This window comes from Microcaecilia unicolor, chromosome 12 (assembly GCF_901765095.1).
Source record: "Microcaecilia unicolor chromosome 12, aMicUni1.1, whole genome shotgun sequence".
Taxonomy (NCBI): Eukaryota; Metazoa; Chordata; class Amphibia; order Gymnophiona; family Siphonopidae; genus Microcaecilia; species Microcaecilia unicolor.
This window is the reverse complement of record NC_044042.1, coordinates 64,859,193-64,880,274: the sequence shown is the minus strand read 5'-3', so window position 1 is coordinate 64,880,274 and position 21,082 is coordinate 64,859,193. Positions and strand designations below refer to the sequence as shown.

General features: G+C 45.2%; 1 protein-coding gene across 7 annotated transcripts in view; it reads right to left on the bottom strand.

Moving 5' to 3' along the window:
* The window catches only part of COPZ2 (coatomer protein complex subunit zeta 2), a 42,634-nt gene that overhangs the window by 20,514 nt on the left and 1,038 nt on the right, over positions 1-21,082 (bottom strand). For 4 of the 7 annotated variants that reach the window (XM_030221458.1, XM_030221463.1, XM_030221457.1 and 1 more), the window contains exons 1-2: positions 7,906-7,990; positions 4,825-4,893 (exon numbers count right to left, since the gene is read on the bottom strand). In XM_030221458.1, the coding sequence (XP_030077318.1) occupies positions 4,825-4,893; positions 7,906-7,956 (120 nt within the window). In that variant the 5' untranslated portion in view covers positions 7,957-7,990. Of the gene's footprint in view, positions 1-4,824; positions 4,894-7,905; positions 7,991-8,116; positions 8,211-9,318; positions 9,338-21,082 lie in introns of those variants that run through there. The other 3 variants (XM_030221461.1, XM_030221459.1, XM_030221460.1) reach the window with 3 other exon arrangements.

The following is a 21,082-nucleotide window of genomic DNA, read 5'->3' as shown; positions in this document are numbered from 1 at the left end:
GGTTGCCAGTATAGTTTTTGGAGTAGGGGTTTGGTGCTTTTGAATTGGGTTTTTCCGAAGATGAGTCTAGCTGCTGTGTTTTGTGCTGATTGTAATTTTTTAAGGATTCGTTCTTTGCATCCTACCTAGATTCCATTGCAATAATCCACATGGGACAGGACCATGGTTTGGACCATGTTGCGGAATATGTCTCTTGGGAAGTATTGTTTTATGCATTTGAGTTTCTCGCGAGGCTGTTTCAACTATTGGTGGCCATTTTGAATCGGCGCCGGGACCGTCAGCATTGCAAGGGGAAGAGACAGAATGCAGGGCAGTGCTCTGGGCAGGAAAGAGGGGGCTTTTTCCTGCCCCGAAGAGGTCACTAGACCACCAGGGCAGTAGAGTAAGGAGAGGGGATAGGACACCCTTAGGGGGTGTGGGGGCAGGGTGAAAGGGGTGGGGTGATACGTGACAGGGAGCGGGAGGGGGGGTGACAGGGGGCAGGGCAGGGGATGTGGTAGGGGCATGGCGGAGGGGGCGGAGCATGTGTCCTCTTTTTAGGGGGACCAAATATGGTAACCCTACTGTGGAGGATAAGATATGACCTTTTCAGGAACTGCAGAGAGAATGTTCTTTATTGCCCACACATTATTTTGCATACTTGCAACCACAATATTACGTGTCCTCATTATTGTGGACAGACCTCACAGAGGATGTTTGAGAAACATTAGCTGGTGCTTAGACCTTGGGATCTCAGCAACCAGTACCCCTGGCTTACCACCATAAACTTCTTAAGGATTTGACACAAGATTTAGATTATGCTGCGTTTGCACGTAAAACTGCACCATTACTGGAGATTGTTTACAAACTTATATACAACACTTTCATGCCTGTTTATTTAACATACTTCATAAGGAGACACTGTATAAATTTACACTTAGACTTTACATTTCTCCTCACCGGGCACACTGAGCGGAGCTTGATACCTCATTCCAAGTGCCCTAGATGTGGGAATGAGCCACATGTTTTGGAGCTATAACCTGGTGCTGAGATTTTGGCAATGACTACTTCAAGCAATATAGAAACTCTGGAATGTTACCGTGTCTTTGGATGCCTTGTTATTGTTTGGTGCCTATACTTTAAATGGATTGGTACCAGTGGGTTTTAAGAGATTTCTTCAATATACCATACTGTTTGACCTTAAAGCCAACCTACTTACTTGGTTACACTCTACAGGTCCTTCTTTGGAAGGGAGGCAGAGCAAGGTCAGAGTGTGCTATGGGGATTGAGGGGAGGGCAGAGAAATGTCACAGTGTGCCATGGAGATTGGAGGGGGCAGAGCAAGGTTAGGGGATGCTATGTAGATTGGAGGGGAGGGGCAGAGAAAAGTGAGAGTGTGCCATGGGGAGGGGGAGAACAAGGTCAGAATATGTCATGGGGATGGGGGGGGGGGCACATAAGCTGAGATTGTGCCATGGAGGGAACCTAGAAAGGTCAGACTGTGCCATGGAGTGGAGGAGTAGCCTAGTGGTTAGAGCAGAGGATTTTGATCCTGGGTTGGACTCTCACTGCAGCTCCTTGTGACTCTGGGCAAGTCACTTAACCCTCCATTGCCCCAAGTACAAAATAAGTACCTGTATATAATATGTAAACCGCTTTGAATGTAGTTGCAAAAACCACAGAAAGGCGGTATATCAAGTCCTATTCCCCCTCCCACCCCCACCCCCATGGGGATTGGTTGGGTGGCACAACAAGGTCAGTGTATGCCATGGGGACTGGAGAGGGGAGCAGAGCAAGGTGACAGTGTGCCATGGTGGGGGAGGAGAACAAGGTGAGAGTGTGCTGTGGGGATTTATAAGGGGACAGAGCAAAGTGAGAATGCTCTGTGGAGACTGGGTGGGGGAGGGAGACAGAGCAAGTTGAGAGTACACCATAGGGATGGGGGGGGGGGCAGAGCAACGTGAGAGTGTGCCATGGAGATTGGGGGGGGGGGGGTCAGAACAAAATGAAAGTGAACCATGGAGATTGGAGGGACAGAGTAACAGAAAGTGTGCTACTGGTGTGTGTGGGGAATCAAGTCTGAGGCTGTGCTATGGGGGAGGGGAGAGATACAGTGATAGTTGAGGAGGAAAAAGTAAGTGCTGGGCATATGGCGGGGGGGGGGGGGGGAAGGAAGAATGAGAGGTGGGGTACTGCATGTGGGAGAAGACTTTGAGGGTAGACAGAATTATGGATCTTGCTGACAGTTAGAGGGAGAGAGAACTGTAGTAGGAGTGAGAGTGGGAACTGAGGATGTCGGAGCCTGAGGAAGGAAAAGACAGGAGGGGATTTCCGCCTTATGATGGGGGAATTTTGCAGAAAACACTACAAATAAACTATGCAGAATTTTACAATTTTTTGTTTGTGCTGAGTTGCCCTAGGAGTAAATCTACTCATGACTTAACAATGTTGAATATATATCTATTTATTTGTAAAAGTTGATACACGTCCCTTCTAACAGACATTGCAAAACACTGCTATCAGGCTACTCTGTCATGCTAAGAAATTTGATCATGCCTCCCCTTTAATCCAGAAACATCATTGGCTTCCCATTAGACAAAGAATTGTTCACAAACTGTTATTACCTTTAAAGCTTTCCGGATCAGTTTCCCAGAATACCTAGTTAATCTCACCATTCCCTACTCACTAATGCATTTATTAAGATCCTCAAACAATTTCCATGTAGCCCTTTCCAATCCTAAACAAGCCATTCTCAAATCAACTAGACATTGTGCATTTTATTTTGCTGCTCCATTCCATTAGAACGCCTTCCCTGGAGATATCAGAGCCAAATCCTCTTTTAAAAAATGTAAATCAGCCTTAAAGACTTGGTTATTCAACTGAAGGTCCAGTTCTCCCTCCCCTTTTACCCGCTATTACCTGCCCCCCACCCCATAAGTTGTAAATTGTTCCTTTTCCTGTCCCTTCATTGTCCTTGTCACCCCCTGTAGTGTTATCCTAGTTTTGTGGAATGAATGTTTACTTTCCTGTCCTCAAACTGTAGTTCTTTGCTTCTCATTATTGTTTTTATTGCACACCGCCTAGATCTACCTGCTAGCTTAAGGCAGTATAGCAAGTTTTCCCAAATAAATAAATAATATGAAATGGAGATGTTCATAATAATGTCCAGAAATAGGAAATGTAAAACTAGTAACATGAAACTCCATTCCAAATCTACTGAAAATAATAATCAACAACAAAAGCAGAATAATAAAAATTACAAAACAACATAAAATGAAAACCCAAAATACTCATATTTATTTATTTATTTATTTGTTTGTTGCATTTGTATCCCACATTTTCCCACCTATTTGCAGGCTCAATGTGGTTTACATAGTACCGTGATGGCGATCGCCAATTCAGGTATGACAAATACAGAGTGATATTGTGGTAAGGTTCATGTGTGACAGACACATTAGGGAATCAAGGAGGAAGAGTTAAGTTGTGTCCAGTTCAAGTATTAGTTTCGTTGTGTTGCAGGGTCCAGGCATTTAAGTTGGATCATTAGGGTATGCCATCTGTAATATCTACCCTTAATTCTCCCTTGAGTGCAACTATGCATTTCACTCTTATCTGTCCAAAATAGCTAACATTAAAAAATACGTCTTGAGCCCATTTTTATAATGGGCAAGATTTTATTCCATTTTTAAATGTTGTGGAAGGGAATTACACAATTATGGTGCTAAAAAGAAGAATGCTGACTCCCATGTGAAATCCAGTCTCACCCTTGACAATAATTATATGTCATCTGCAAATGTAATCATTTCACACATTGATCTCCTTTGAAGATTGTTTATAAATATGTTATAAAGCACCAGTCCCAGTACAAATCCATAAGACACTCCTCTATTTACCTTTTTCTACTGAGAAATCTGGTATAATCCTAAATGGGTAGTAACCCGTAGTTTAAGAACCAACTCCTGTGACAATTAAGTAAATACAAGAGTAGCTTAATCAGTCCACACAGGCTGATAGGGTGCTATAACCTGCCCTGTGTGGGTTCATCGGGTGGCAGGGCCTGCAGTGGCATTGTTGACGATGACACGAGAAGTCAGCATGGAATGAATCAGAGGCCTGGGGTTCTGGACAAAAAAAGTGTGGGAAGCATTGTTTGAGCCCTTCTGAACCCGCAAAAGAGCACTGCCTGCTATCCTAACATCTTTTAATTTCTTCAGGAGTCTCTCACGAGGGACTTTGTCAAATATCTTCTGGAAATCATGGTACGCTTTGAGGGGGCCCACCTTTACCCTTTGCTAAATCCATATTGACTTTGCCCTGCTAAGTGATGACTATCTTTATGGCCAGTAAGTTTACTTTTCAGAATACCATCTACCATTTTGCCTGACACTGATGCCAAGTTTGCTGGCCTATAGCTTCCCAAATCACCCTGGAGCCTTTCTCAGCTAATCTGACACCTGCAAAACATGTGCTGTGAAAAGTGTTTATACTGAAATACTCCTCAACCCGCTCCCTGTACTCATCTCCCCAACATGTTTTCTCTTCCCCCTGCCCTACTTACTCCAATCATCCCCTCAGCCATCCCTCCCCTTTGCTTCCCATCTTTTTGTCCCTCAAAATGTTTCCCCACCTCTGTCTTCACCATGACTGTAGTCTCCTCCCCAAAGCCAAGACTTCTGTCCTTCCTCTCCTGTTCTATCTGTGGGACAACAGGGATAAGATCACTTGGCACTGCCCTGAGCCTGACACCAGTACCCTTCCCTCCCCAACTAAATCCAGTCTGTGCAGTGAGGGAGATTCGCCTTTCTGTCACATGTGGAGCCTGCAGGAGACAAGGACACACCTTACCTTGGCCACCAGTCTCTGTCCGTCACAGTCCAGAATAAACATAGCCTTCACCACATAGAGGGATGGCTCCTGAAATCAAAATGGACCAGATAAGAGACTAAGAAGAGACCAGAATTCAGATCCATAGCTGGCAAGTTGTTGTACATTCTCTTATTTTCAACAGGATGGGTAATCATGCACAGATAGAATATTAGAGCAGATAAGGACTCTAGGGGTAGATGCTCAAAGCAAACTGGGCTTGCAAAGTTTAATTTAGACTGGTTTTAGCCAGTCTGAATGAAATGTTATTGTGCAGCCAATGTACAGAGGCTTTCGGCCACCACTTTACCATGCATGGAAGCAGTACAACAAGCTCATTAGCAATTACTTGCAATGCACAGAAAACGGGCAGAAAACCCCTGCCCTAATGGCTAAAAACTACTGACAGCTCTGGAGCTGTCTTTGGGGTCCTGTGTTAACTTTCCTGTCAGGCACCGACAGGAAAGTCGGCAGCATGCCAAAGCCCCTTACCCCTAAGCCCCTCCCAAGCTCGAGCCCTCCAACCATAAGAAAATCCCCAGTGGACCCCCCCCCCACCCACCCCCAAATTGAACATTGGCCCTGGTGGTCTAGTATAATCCCATACCCCCAAACCCCTCAACAACAACATGCCTTGCATCAAAGGCAGGAGGAAGGCATATTCCCTCCTGACTCTGGGCCCACCCACTTCAAAATGGTGGCACCCTGCCCCTGCCCAGTGCATCCTGGGATGCATTGGGCAGGGACATGGCACTGCCATTTTGAAGTGGGTGGGCCCAGAGTCAGGAGGGAATACGCCTTCCAGTCGTGCAGGACATAAGGCATCAGAAACAGCTGATCACAGCAGGAACTTCCTAGAATGAAGGCGCTACTCCGGCGCTGAACTAAAGAAGACTCTCTTCGGCTGCAGCAAATGAGGTATCTGATGCAGTGGCGGGGCAGACGGTGGCGGAGGAGGGTTGGTGGTGGGAGGGAGGTTCAAGGGGATCGTCGCCAGGGGGGCCAGGGCCAAATCTATGGGGGCCCAGGCGCCCTCAGGCCCCACGTAGCTACGCCACTGGGAGGTAGTGTACTATTGTGGATTAAAAACTGGTTAAAAGATAGAAAACAGAGTATGGTTAAAAGGTCAGTATTCTCAATGGAGAAGGGTAGATAGTGGAGTTCCCCAGGTTCTGTGCTGGGACCATTGCATTTTAACATATCTATAAATGATCTAGAGATGGACGTAACTAGTGAGCTATTACTGAAAAAGGTGTGAGCAAATCCAAATCCAAATTAAATTTGCTGACGACACAAAGTTGTTAAATCGCAAGAGGATTGTGAAAAATTACAAGAGGACCTTACAAGACTGAGAGACTGGGCATCCAAATGGCAGATGATGTTTAAAGTGCAAAATGATGCATGTGGGAAACAGGATCCCGAACACTAGCTACATAATGAAAGGTTCCACATTAGGAGTTGCCGACCAGGAAAGGGATCTAGGTGTCATCGTTGATGATACATTGAAACCCTCTGGCTCAGTGTGTGGTGGCAGCTAAAAAAGCAAATAGAATGTTAGGTATTAGGAAAGAAGTGGAAAACAAAATTAGGACGTTATAATGCCTTTGTATCGGTCCATGGTGCGACCTCACATCGATAGTGTGCGCAATTCTGGTTACCACATCTCAAAAAAGATATAGTGGAATTAGAAAAGGTACAGAGAAGGGTGATGAAAATGATAAAGGGGATGGGACGACTTCCCTATGAGGAAAGGCTAAAGCAGCTAGGGCTCTTCAGCTTGGAGAAGAGACAGCTGAGGGGAGATATGATAGAGATCTATAAAATAATGAGTGGAATGGAATGGGTAGATGTGAATTGCTTGTTTACTCTTTTCAAAAATACTAGGACTAGGGGGCACACAATGAAGCTACAAAGTAGTAAAATTTAAAACAAATTGGAGAAAATATTTATTTATTTTTATTTATTGCATTTGTATCCCACATTTTCCCACCTATTTGCAGGCTCAATGTGGCTTACAGAGTTTAGTTATGACATAATCATTCCATGTTATCAGATACAATTAGTATTGTACAAAGATTACGTAAGGGACGAGAGAAGGAAAGTATTAGGCAGGAGAGAAGGTGGACTTTAATAACTGGGTGGATTAGTGAGGTAGTTTTGTAAGGTTATGGGTTCTCTTTGTAGGCCTTGTTGAAGAGATGTGTCTTCAATGATTTGCGGAAGTTAGTTATTTCGTCAATAGCTTTTCTTCGCTCAAGGTGTAATTAAACTCTGGAATTCATTGCCAGAGAATGTGGTAAAAGCAGTTAGCTTGATGGGGTTTAAAAAAGGTTTGGATTATTAAAAGAAAAGTACATACGCCATTATTAAAATATCTTGGTGAAAATCCACTGCTTATAAGCAGCATAAAATGTATTGTACTGTTTTGGGATCTTGCCAGGTACTTGTGACCCGGATTGGCCACTGTTGGAAACAGGATGCTAGGCTTGATGGACCTTCAGTCTGTCCCAGTATGGCAATACTTATGTACTTACATAGTCGCATTGGGTATGTCAAACACAATACATATTCCACCCTCCCTGGGCACAAAACAGGAGCTTGCTGAATATTGGGGTAATCATCACCCACAGTGCTGGCTCGTTTGCATAGACATTGTCCCACACAATCTGGTGACTGGGATCCTAGTTTGAATCCTGGCTCTGGTTTTCTACTGCCCATGTCAGCTGGAGCTGCTGTAGAGGAAGCATTCACAGCCCACCTGGTGGGAGGGATTTGGTTCTTGTGCAGCAGCAACTCCTACAATAAGTCAGGTTTTTCATCAAGAGCTCCAGGTGATGTGGTGGAGGCAGATGGTTACAAAGTTTGTATTGTGATATTGTAAACCAACATTGAATGTTTTCACAAGCATGCAGCATAAACGTTATATATGGTAAAAGAAAAAAAAAATAATCGGTCTGGCTGCCCTCCTGAGGTATGCAGATTGTCTCTCTCTGGGACCCCACCCTGCTTCCCTCCCTCCCAACTCGCTCTCCTGTTAGGGCCCAACGAGACTACCCTTCCCACCTCCCATCCTGTGATGAGCCTGTGCACACACGCTCGCTTAATCTCCACCATCTCTCTGAATCCACAAGTACTTTTTCAAGTAGTTGCATAATGGTGGCGGGACTTTAGCATTCAGACGGCCACGCGCTTCCGGGCCTTTAATAACAGCGGCGGCGCGCCTGCCCCTCCTGTGGCCCCTGTTCCACCCTGTCGAAGGTCGGGGGAGGCTTACCAGCAGCAGCAGCGTGGGGATTTCCATCTTTCTGGCAGATCCCGATCCGGCGGCGACGTGGCGGCAATGGAATCCCACTGACAGCTGCCACCCACAGTCCCCACCCCCAAATCAGAAGCCCCGCCCTCTCATATCGACTCTGCCCCGAGATGGAGAGTCACCCTTGTTTTCCGACTTATAAGGAGGGTAAGGGAGTCCTGCTGGCTGTTACAGTTTACAGTGACGTCCCCGTCTTACACAGCCACCCCAAAATCTGAACACACACAGACCTCACAACCCTATATACCATTCCAGAACCTGCTATGGGCACACTAACACCATGCTCTTACAAAACTTGGACACACACACACAGCCATCCCCAAACCCACTGACACCATAACTTTACATGGCCACCCCACATCCTGAACACATACTGACAATATGACCATACACAGCCACCCCGAAACCTGGACACGCACCGACACCACACCCCTATACAGCCAACCCAAAATACAAACATAGAATGACTCCATAACCCCTACACAGCTATCCCAAGACCTGGACACATACTGACATGACACTATGATCTTACAGAGCCAGCCCAACACCTGGACGTGTACTGACACCACATCCCCCTACACAGCCACTTCAAAACCTGGATAAACACTGACACTACAACACAGCATCTCTAAAACATATAAACACAATTTGACACGCAGCCCTACACAGCCACCCACTGATACCTACAACCTACTCTAAAAGCTAGACAAACACTGACATCATCGCATCCCTACACAGCCACCTTTGAAAACCTGGATAAATACTGGCATCACAACCTTTTGCCGCCACGTCTCCTCTATGTAGCATGATTCTTGTACACACTCTATCTACCCTCATCACCAGTACACAAGATAGACTGATTCTCTGGGCCTTGATCCTTATTTAATAGCAGGAGGAAAAGCAGTAAATTGTCTGCCAGCTTCCTGTTATCCAACTGTAAGACTTTTAAAATGTTGCTGATTTCTTTTGCTATATGCTTTTTCTGTTTTTAGTGAATGAGTGATAATATTCTGGTTGAGCGCATTCATAGTGATCTCTGCCTGTTCATCCGGCACTAGTAAGCACAGGAAGTTTGTAGAGTGCTATTAAAGGTAAACTTCAAACAAATTTAAAGGTAGCGAAAGGCAGTGTGAACCCTTTTGTGAAGGAAGCCCAATGTTTACCTAGGGAATTGCCGCCGGTGTCTGCCATAAAACAGAAGTGGGAGGTTCTCTTCATTATGTAATGAGAGCTGAAAGACGCAACTGCGCCACCTATGCCTGTTCTTTTGGTGTCATGTCAGACTTCCTACTACTACTACTACTACTTAACATTTGTAAAGCGCTCACTTTGCACACACAGAGATAATGTAATGAATCATACTTCATAGTCTGTTATGGATCTTACACAGAGATTATTATTCATTAAAAAAAAAAAAAAAAACAACAACTTGTATTATCACATCCCTTAAAAAGGGTTTGGAGCATTAAAACAAAAAATATGATGTGTAAAAACACTTTTGAGATGCTGAAATGACAACCAAGGTGATGAAGACAGGTTCCTTTTATACATGAAGGGCCCTTCATCAGAGGCACATTCTTTGTTGATAAGTGGAGAGTAGAGCAGGGCCTCCATATTGTGTTGACATTGTAAGCCATACTTTGTATTGTTATTTGCTGTAATTGCCTATTCCTCATGTTTCATTTATTCTTACTGTACACCGCCTTGAGTGAATCCCTTCAAAAAGGCGGTAAATATAAAATAATAATAATATATATCTACTTATTTAAATAAAAGTCTCATCTGTCCATGGGACCATGTGATGTACAAAATATCAACTAATTAAAAATCATAAAACATACACAATCAACATTTCATAGAAACATGCTCTTACAGAAAAAAAAATCATAAACCCTTGTCTAAAATCTTGTTACTTAAGAGTAAGCTTGTGGGAACAGAAATGCCTTCAAAGAGCATCTAAATTTAAGACTGTGCTTCTGGTCATATCTTTTGAGAAGGAATTGCAGAGGGTCAGGAGAAGGCCTGAGCTGAATTTTGACTAACCCACATTCCCTCACTGATTGTATATACAACAGTAGAGGCCGACCAAAAACAAAACTGCTTTTTAAATCTGCTACCAAAATTGTCTAAACACTTTTGGCAGAAACTGAAACTGCATCCAAAACCGAAACTGAAAACTAAACCTTGGTTGTGTGCATGTAAACCAGTGAAGCCACTGGGGATTGTCAAAACTTGCATTTGCAGGAGATTAATAATCCAGTCCCAGGAAATAAAGCACAGGCAACTGGGAAAGCCTGCTTTATAACAATGACTTCTCAATAAGTCAGGCGTGCAAATGTAGTTAAATATCTTCTAGGACAGGAACTTTGTGAGAACACGTTAAAAAAAAAAATCATGATTACCAGCTTTTTATGCTTACCCAAACTGTGCACATGTAACAAGAGAAAGTAGCATTGAGATGTTTCCTGTTTTATGTTTAGTTATAGTGATGTGGTAGCTGTGTTACTCCACTTTTAAAGGTAATAAATAGAAATAAAACAAAACATAGAAAATAAAATAAGATGATACCTTTTTTATTGGACTAACAATACATTGTTTGGTTAGTTTTTGAAGGTAACCCTGAAGAAGAAGGGTTACCTTTGAAAACTAATCAAAAATGTATACACAGTTAGTGCATGCTAATTTTTAGCGTGCACTACAAATGCTAGCACACCTTTGTAGATAGGACCCTAAGGAACTGATCATCCCAAATTTACAGACTTAAATTCCAGATCCTTTTGTATGAAAAAACATTTATTTGAAGCATTCTATTTACTATGGGGCTCATTTTCAAAGCACTTAGATTTACAAAGTTCGATAGGTTACTTACAGGCCCATTTTCAAAAGAGAAAAATGTCCAAAAGGTGACATGTCTGCATTTGGACATTTTTCTCACAAAAAATGTCCAAATCAGTATTTTCAAAAACTCTTTTTGACGTTTTTCTCTGAAGTCCATCTAAATATCAAGGGGGTGTGCAAGGGTGTGTTCAAGGCAGGACTTGGGCATTCCTAAGACTTAGATGTTTTTCAACCAGTGGGAATTGAACCCACTACCAGGATCAAAGTCTGCAGCACTAACCACTAGGCTACTCCTCCACTCCACACAAAAAGGTGCCCTTACTTCACCAGTGGTCCAGTGGCATAGCTAGGTGGGGCCACAGGAGCCTGGGCCCCAACAAATTTCATCCGGGCCCCTGGTTTTGCTGGCAGGGGTTGGGGACTCCTGCCAGAAAAGGTATTTGCTTTTGCGGGGGGAGCGACAAGGTGGTGAGGGGAAGTGGCGAGGAGGTGAGGGGGCGGCAGACTAAAATGTGCCCCCCACCTCAGGCTCTGGCCCCCTCCCACCATGAGGTCTAGCTACACCCCTGCATGGTCACTAACCCCCTCACACCCCCCAAAAAAGTGATTAAAATATTACTTGCCAGTCTCTGATGTGGAGGAGCGTCCTAGTGGTTAGGGTGGTGGACTTTGGTCCTGGGGAACTGAGTCCAATTCCCACTTCAGACACAGGCAGCTCCTTGTGACTCTGGGCAAGTCACTTAACCCTCCATTGCCCCATGTAAGCCGCATTGAGCCTGCCATGAGTGGGAAAGCGCGGGGTACAAATGTAACAAAAATAAAATACTCAGGTCCATCAGAATAGCAAGCAGGTCCCTGGAGTAGTCTAGTAGTGGATGCAGTGCACTGCAGACAGGTGGACCCAGCCTCCTACCTCTCCCTACCTGTTACAATTGTGGAGGAAACTGTGAGCCCTCCAAAACTCACCAGAAACCCACTGTACCCACATATAGGTGCCCCCTTCACCTGTAAGGGCTATGATAGTGGTGTACAGTTGGGGAGAGTGGGTTTGGGGGGCTCAGCAGACAAAGTAAGGGAGCAATGGCCAGATGCATACCTAGGAGCATTTTATGGTCTCTGTAAATAGGTGGGAAAATGTGGGATACAAGTGCAATAAATAAATATTCCTCCTGATGAAGCACATGTTGTGAAACAGATGGCTCCATTGAGAAGAAGAAACTGATCACCTCAGCCCTCGCTTATAAAGGTAAGTGTACTTGCAGGGTTTAAACTGCTCATTGTTTCCATTAATGAATGGACACATTATAAGAATACAGAGAAGATTTGTTGTGAAGTATTATGAAAATTAAAGTGAAAATTGACTGTGATGGCAAGGAGTTTTTTTCTGACTAATGATGTGCTCTATGTAAGGTTCACCGGTACAGTTTTGGCCGGTAGCTGTCACTGAAGTCTTTTTCTCCTTTGCCTTTTGGATAGCAAAACAGTGAATTGTTTTTTTTTATTCCCCATGGCTTAAAGTGTAAAAGACAATGATCCATCGTAATAGGATATTGAACCGCAGTTACCTGAAAGATAAACTGTAATATCATAGATCAAAACGTCTGTGCACAGGGACAAGACCACCATATATGAAACATATCCCCCTCCAACACACACTGGCGCCAGCACAGAGCTGACCCCGAATGAAACATCCTGACCAAGCACTGGGGCATATAATACCAACAATAGAGTATCTTATGACCATTTTCAACCAGGGCACTGGAAATAGAGACCTTGAGGAGGGATTTAAATACCCTTTCCCACTGCGGATATACATAAATCCCCTCCCTTCTCTCTCCTGATTTTCTTGTTCCTTTCGTTTCTTCCCCATCCTCTCCTTTTTTTCTTATGTAGGTTTCATGATGTATTAGCTTAATTTACTTCATTGGCATCCGCCTTTGCAGTGTGATGTAAGCCACATTGGGCCTGACACAGTTGGGAAAATGTGGGGTATAAATGAGATAATAAATAAATAAATAAAAGGCACCTAATGCCTTCTCCCACTTTGCTAAATAATACATAATAGGTCTATTACAAGAGAGGAGAGCTTTATATATCCTAGAAACCCCACCCTTCCCTCCCCCCACAGCCAGCGCCCTCTCAAGTCTCCACAAAACATAAATCCCCTTTTGCCTTTTGCACAATAAAGTCTCAAAGTTGATGATAATGAAAATCATGTACAGAAGCGATACCATACTCTTCACATAATTCAGCAAGTAGTATAATCTCCCCCTCCTCCCACACCTGGCCTAGCACACAAAGGCCCAGATTCTCCCAAGAACGATAGCTAGAATCCAGAGCTCCAGGGCCAAAGTGGGGTGCAAAACGGATAAACATGTGCAGGAAATACACTCGGCCAAGAAAGAATTTATCTCTTATCGTACTCCAAATACCTAAAGGCCATCGAAGCAGAGGGGGTAGTCGTCGAACAAGCTCTTTAAGATGTCGAGATGACAGCCACGGTATTGCTTTTAATGGATATTGACCTACCCACCCCTGTTCAAGTTGTTTCCAAATTTTCCCTGCTTCCTGAAGCCAGTCTGCCAGTATCCGAAGATGGGCCGCTTGATAATAGAGGAGAAAAGAAGGGACCCCCATCCCTCCCTGCAAGCGTGCTTGATACATCACTGCCCGACACACCAGTGGGGGCCTCCTCTTCCAAATGAAAGAGAAAACCTGATGCTGCAGGCCCCGAAAAAATTTATCTAGCAGAGAGATAGGCAGTGCCATAAATAAATATAAGAGCTTTGGGAGTATGATCTTTTTAATCGCATTGATACTCCCAATCCATGAAGTGGTTGTGGTTGAAATTTTGAATACTCATATTTTTACATTGTATTTATTGATTTTGTGATTTTGTCAAACCACACAAAATGTCTCATTAACTAAAAGCCATTTACACATTTGCTACAATATTTTTTTTTAACCAAAGGTAGCAACCATTTTTGTTTTTTGTGTCCTCTTTTTTTTTTGTCTCTGCAAATATGGTAACCCTGTCATCTCTACTCTCAAAATGGCTGTTTGACCTCAAGTGTCAAGAGATTGTCACTAGAGGTCATGGCAGCCATTTTGAGAGCAGAGACAGCATGAGCAAGATCAACTGGGGATCACTGTTGCTCTCACTATACCCCTAGACCGCCAGGGATTTATGATAGGCCCATGGGGGGACACCTAAAGGTGGGCAGGGGAGAGAGATGGAGGGGAGGAGGAGGGAAGGAGACAAACAGGACAAAACAGAAATGTTTGGCTTCCATTGTGTCAGACTTGTGAGTTCTTGTACCAAGTAGAGTGCTGCTAAGCCCGGTACTCGGACCAGGTTCTGCTTAGCAGCTGGAAAGAAGGGGAGGGAAAGATGAAAAGCTTTATATTGAGGGAAATTAAAAACTGGCTAGTAAAAATGAATTAAATGGGAGAACCAAGGGGACAGAAAGATGAAAAGCTGTAGATAGAGGGAAATTAAAGACCCGGATAGTAAAAATGTATTAAATCTGGACAGAGAGGCAGAAAAATTAATTGAAGAAAACGGAAAGAAAAAGGAGGAGACATAAAAATAACAAATGAACAGGAAACCTTAGCAAGAGAGTTAAGAGAAAGCAGAAACCACAGACTGGGACCAACAGAATTAGAAAAAGAGAATCACCAGGCAACAAAGGTAGAAAAAAAATATGTTATTTTAAATTTAGGATAAAGTACTGTGGTAGCTGTGTTAATAAAGGTCAATAAATATAAATAAAGCACAAAATTGAAAATAAGGTGATACCTTTATATTGGACTAATAAATTTTTGACTAGCTTTCAGGAGAGGATACAGTTACAGCAGTATACTATCCTGACCCGAGGCAGGAGGTTTTGGCCTCTGAAAGCTAATTGAAAAATTATTAAGTTAGTCCAATAAAAAGGTATTCTGTTATTTTCCATTTTCAAGTGCCTGAACTGAGCATGCACAGGAGTGCCAACACTGGCGGCTGAAGCATGCCGCTGACTTCTGCACTACTCAAACAGCACAGTAGGGGGCTCAGGCAGTGGATCTCTTTGTTTGGCAGGGCTTGGGAATCTCCACCAGTGATTAAACCAGTGCCGCAATTTTGGAGGGGGCTTAAGTACAAAGTGTGTGTGTGGGGTGGAGGGGGGGGGGGGGGGGGGAAGGCCCCCTCATGGTTATGCCCCTGGTGAGAATAGATGGCAGGGCTATAATACAGTGCACTGAAACACTTCCTCTTATCCATCCCTGCTGTCACTAGTGTAGATAAGCTATTTTCTGGAATGGCGGTTAGTGCGGCTGCACTATTGGCAGTTGTTTGTACCACACACGAGCTGTCACAAGTTGTCACAGCCAGTCACACCTCAGACCTACCATGTCATGCCCGGTTCTCTGCCCCTACCCATGTTAAGTAGTGCGAATGTGCCACCATGACTGTGTGTTAACATCTACAGCCTGATAAACCTGTGCTAGCTGCTCAATGCAGCTCAGTAAAAGAGCTCCGTAATCTTAAATTTATATCTATGAAATGGTGGGAGCAAATCGTACTGTACTAATGTGTGCTCACATTTCCCACACCCAGAAATCAATTATTAATGGAACAGAATGCAGATAAACAATCTCCATATAGATCCTGTATGAACGTCTTTAATATATTGGAGAATATGACAGTGAAAACCTTACAGTAATTTCTGCAAATATAGAATTACTGTCTTGCCCCCATTCTCCATTCAGTGTGCACACAAGTCATAATAAGGCAATTTCTACCTGTAAAGCAAGATCTGTCATTTCTAACCTGTTTTGCTTGCTATGCTATCCTCTAGAATATGTAGAAATAAGAATCAACCAACAAGCTGTAGGTAAGATCTTTTTATTGCACTAAGTCACTACATCTGCGCCCAGCTTTCCAGTTACCCCCTCCCCTTTTATCAGGCCATGGAGATTAGTGCAGTTACACTGGGTTTAACTGTAGAGAAACCCAGTTCCAACTCTGCTGTTCATTAAGGGAGGATTACTTTGGAAAGCTGTTCACAGATATATTGTGCTATTCCAATTAAAAAAAAATCTCATCTACAGTTTACTATCTGACACTTAGTTCTAACCTAGAAATGATCTTTTTTCCAATGTCTCAATGATCTTTTCCATTGTTATATTCCTTAATGATACTAGACTTTGTCTCGCATAACACCTCATAATGTAATCCATAACTGAGTTGTAACAAACTGTACTTCCAGCTTTCATAACGTATTGTAAGCCACACTGAACCCGCAAAAAGGTGGGAAAATGTGGGATACAAATGCAATAAATAAATAAATAAATAAATGTAGTTGTCTGATGGAACGAGACCAAACCTGTTGGTCAAATGTTTTGTGGGTCAAATAAGGCCAATTTTGTAGTTTTGATGCTGTCTCCACCCATCCTGACATTTGCCCTGAGAACATGAGTCAGCACCTCTTTGTTTGATCCCGTTGCCAGGAAAGTCATATGTTCATCAACTACTCTACCCTGTCATGTCCTGTCCTGTCTTGTTTTGTCCTGCAGAGCAGGGCTTTGGACAGGTTCCAGTCACTGTTAATGTAGTTCCAAGCCCTCTTCCTGTAATTAAGCTATTTGCTTGTGTCTTAAGAAATGCTCCCCAACCTCTAGCAAGGACATCTCAAACAGTACAAGTAAATCCCATCTTCAGTTAACGTTAAATGGATTTTTATTAATTACACTTTAGCAAAGATGAAGAGGTGTGCATGGGGACATATTCTGTCCCACTCCATCCCCATCATATTGGTACTGTCCCCTCACCATCCTCATATTTTCTTTCCCATCCCTATACCCAGCCCGCATTTAAAAGATCTTATAAATGTAAACAAAACAAGTCAAAATGATGACACCCACCAGAAAGGACTTAACAAAGATCTGGGTTTTCTATCCCATTATAAAATTATACTGCTGTCACTCTCTTATCACCCATCCATCTCTCCCTGTCCCTCACCTAACACCCCCCCACCCTCTTTCTGTGAGACTGTCATTGGAATGCTTTTGTGTTTCACTTAAAAGTCTGATATTTGAAAACATTTGCTCATTTCTGATATGAAGAAGGTTACCTTTGAAAGCTAATCAAAAATGTTAGAGAAAAAAAATAAGATGATCAGGCCACAGCCGTGGCATTGTCCGACAGGACCCGTACTGGCTTCAACGCCAGTACCGGAACTCCAAAAGCGCCAACCGAATGGCTCTGAGTTCCAGGAGGTTGATAGACCACTTTGCCTCTGCAGGAGACCAGAGCCCCTGCGCTGTCCTTCCCAAGCAGTGGGCTCCCCAGCCCATCAAAGAGGCGTCCGTCGTGACGACAATCCACTCCGGGGTCACTCAAGAGGCATTCCTGCAGACAACTTGTCTGTCTTCAGCCACCAGCTCAGCGCCTTGCGCACTGCTGGGTCCAAGGGAAGGCGCACAGCATAATCCTCCGACACTGGAGTCCAACGCTGCAGCAGAGAGTGTTGTAGTGGTCTCATATGAGCCCTGGCCCAGGGCACTACTTCCATCGTGGCCGTCATAGAGCCCAACAGCTGCACATAGTCCCAAGCCCGAAGAGGAGAGGCTACTAGGAACTGGTCCACCTGAGCCTGAAGCTTGACAATCCGATTGTCTGGCAGGAACACTCTGCCCACTTGGGTGTCGAATCGAACTCCCAGATACTCCAGGGACTGAGTCGGGCGCAGCTGGCTTTTCTCCCAGTTGATGATCCACCCCAGGGAGCTCAAAAGAGCAATCACCCGGTCCACAGCTTTGCCGCACTCTGCATAAGAGGGGACTCGGATCAACCAGTCGTCCAGATAAGGATGGACTTGTACTCCTTCCTTTCGCAGGAAGGCCGCGATGACCACCATTACTTTGGAGAAGGCCCGTGGAGCAGTAGCCAACCCGAACGGGAGGGCTCTGAACTGGAAGTGTCGGCCCAGGACTGCAAAACGCAGAAAGCGTTGATGAGGAGGCCAGATGGGAATATGCAAATATGCTTCCTTGATGTCCAAGGATGCCAGGAACTCCCCTGCCTTCACTGCCGCTATAACAGAGCGGAGAGTCTCCATGCGAAAGTGCCGAACCTTCAAGGCCCGATTGACCCCTTTGAGGTCGAGGATAGGCCTTACAGAACCTCCTTTCTTTGGTACCACAAAGTAAATGGAGTAACGTCCCTTGCCAAGCTGATTTTCTGGCACCGGAACGACCGCACCCAGGCGGATCAGATTGTCCAAAGTCTGCTGCACTGCCACAGCTTTGACCGGAGACTTGCAGGGAGAGAGTACAAACCCGTCTCTTAAGGGTCGGCAGAACTCTAGCTTGTAGCCGTCTCTGATGACTTCCAGCACCCAAGCGTCTGAAGTTACCCTGGTCCACTCGCCCAGAAACGAGGACAGGCGTCCTCCAATCTGCACTGGGCCATGGACCAGGGCCCCGTCATTGGGTACGAGACCCTGGGGGAGGACCGGAGGGCGCACCTCCGGGACGGCGGTCTCTGCGAAAGGAATGCTGCTTGGGGGAGAAGTTCCTTTTGAAGGAAGAGGGGGCAGAGGAGCCCGACTTGCCCGGGCGGTACCGACGGGCTTCCTGAAACCGTCCTCTGGAGTTACCGGGGCGAGCACTGGCCCGAGCCCTGACCTCTGGTAACCTCTTGCCCTTAGACGTGCCGAGATCGGTCACAATTTTGTCCAGCTCGACCCCAAAGAGCAGCTTGCCTTTAAAAGGCAACTTAGCCAGGCGGGACTTAGAGGCGTGGTCAGCAGACCAATGCTTCAGCCAAAGCCACCGCCGCGCAGAGACTGTCTGAGCCATACCTTTAGCCGAGGCTCTCAAGACATCATACAGCAAGTCTGCCAAATAAGCCAAGCCCGATTCCAGGGCCGGCCAATCAGCCCTCAAGGAAGGATCCGAGGGGGAAGCCTGCTGCACAATCGTCAGGCACACCCTGGCCACATAGGAGCCACAAACTGAGGCCTGCAAACTTAAAGCAGCCGCCTCGAAGGACGACCTTAAGGCCGCCTCCAATCTTCTGCCTTGGGCGTCCTTTAGGGCCGTGCCACCTTCCACTGGCAACGCCGTTTTCTTAGTCACCGCAGTGATTAAAGAATCCACGGTAGGCCAAAGAAAGGCCTCCCGTTCACTTTCAGGCAGAGGATAGAGGCGGGACATAGCCCTAGCCACTTTGAGGCTCGCTTCTGGGACATCCCATTGAGCCGAAATCAAGGTGTGCATGGCATCATGCACGTGGAAGGTTCTAGGCGGGCGCTTCGTCCCCAGCATAATGGCGGAGCCAACAGGGGCTGAGGGAGAGACGTCCTCCGGAGAGGAAATCTTCAAAATGCTCATGGCCTGCACTAACAGGTTGGGCAAGTCCTCTGAGCGAAAAATCCGCGCTGCAGAGGGGTCATCCGCTCCATCCGAGCGGGAATCCGTCTCCTCCAAGGAATCCCCAAAGGACCATTGGGAGAACTCAGATATGCTGCCCTCATCTACATCAGAGGAGACAGAGTCCTCTAAGGCCTGGAAATCCACCCGAGGGCGTTTACTTCCGGGGGCCTCAACCCCTTTATCGGACAAGGGAGCCGGGGCAGCGTTTTGCATAAGGAAAGCCTGATGCAGCAGCAAAATGAACTCGGGGGAGAAACCCCCCAGACTGTGCACTTCAGCAGCCTGGGCCACAGCCCTAGACGCACCCTCAACCGGCGCTCGCAAGAGCGGGGGAGAAACATGCTGCGCATCCAAAATGGCGTCTGGCGCGACAGTCCGCGAGGGAGCCGCGCGGGAAGAACGGAGCTTAACTTTGGCCACTAAATCAAGGGCGGCCATAGAATTAACGTCTCCCACCTCAAGGGCGGCCCAAGAAGAAGCCGTCCGAGCAGAGTGGCCGGCCAAGATGGCGGAGGCGAGCAGCGGGGGATGGGCGTTTATGGCGGGAAAAACCACCGCACCGGAGGAAGAACCGGGACACTGACCGGCCTCCAAACTGACACCCAACAAGGGCGAATCAGACTTTAAGACCCCCGCATCCCCGCTAGAAGCGCACACGCGGTCCGGGGAGCGATTCTTTGCGCCCTCGCCCTCCGACGCCATAGGCCACGTGGAGACCGATCGGGGAACCCCCTGCCCGCTACAAAAAGGTAAAAATTACCTGCTTCTCGCTCCGAGCTGTAACGAACTGGTGTCCCAGTGAGTAGCTGCAATAAACGTTGAAATAAACATTGAAATAAACGCCCTTAAGGACGTCCAAAAAATTTTTTTTTTTCAACGGAGCCAGCGGGAGGGTGGAGAAAAGGAGGGACCATTGGTCTGACCCAGTATATCTATTCTTATGTTCTTATTAAAGCATATCCAGGCACACACAAACAAGATTTTACCAGTCCAAGACAAATGTATGGTTAGCTATAATGCAGTGCAGTGTAGGTCCAGGAGAAACCAGAGGCACATATGTTATTGTACCACAGAAAGGCGGTATATATCAAATCCATGACCCTTCCTGTGCTACCCTTGAAAGGATCACTTAAAAGGCACTGTAGTAAATGAGGTTTTGAGACCACTACTTTTTTTTATATATATAGTTTTCAGTATCACACTCCAGCAATATAATGGAAGACTTTAACTTTCAAGAGGGTGCATTTAAAGAGCAAATGTGGTAACCTTTGGTACTCACGTATTTCCAAAAATGAACTTATCACCAGTACAAAATGTGGTGCCTTCCTTAATTCACAAAAGTCATGAAACAGTAAACCCATGCAAAAATAAAGGTATAAAAACACACATCTATTCACATTCATACAAAATCAAGCTGATTGTTAACACGCCAAAACATTTATTGAGGAAAAATTGAAAACCAGATTATTACAAGATGTTAACATGAATAATCTCTGAAATGTGTTACAGTTGGAGGAAAGCCTTCTATTATTTTATATTCTTAGTAATACTAAGTTGTTTCAGAACACTGAATGGTATTGTGGTGTGAGAATGACAAACACATACGATGACAAAAAACAAACAGCTACCCAGTCTGCCCATCTGTTCAGCTTTAATTATCTTTTTTTT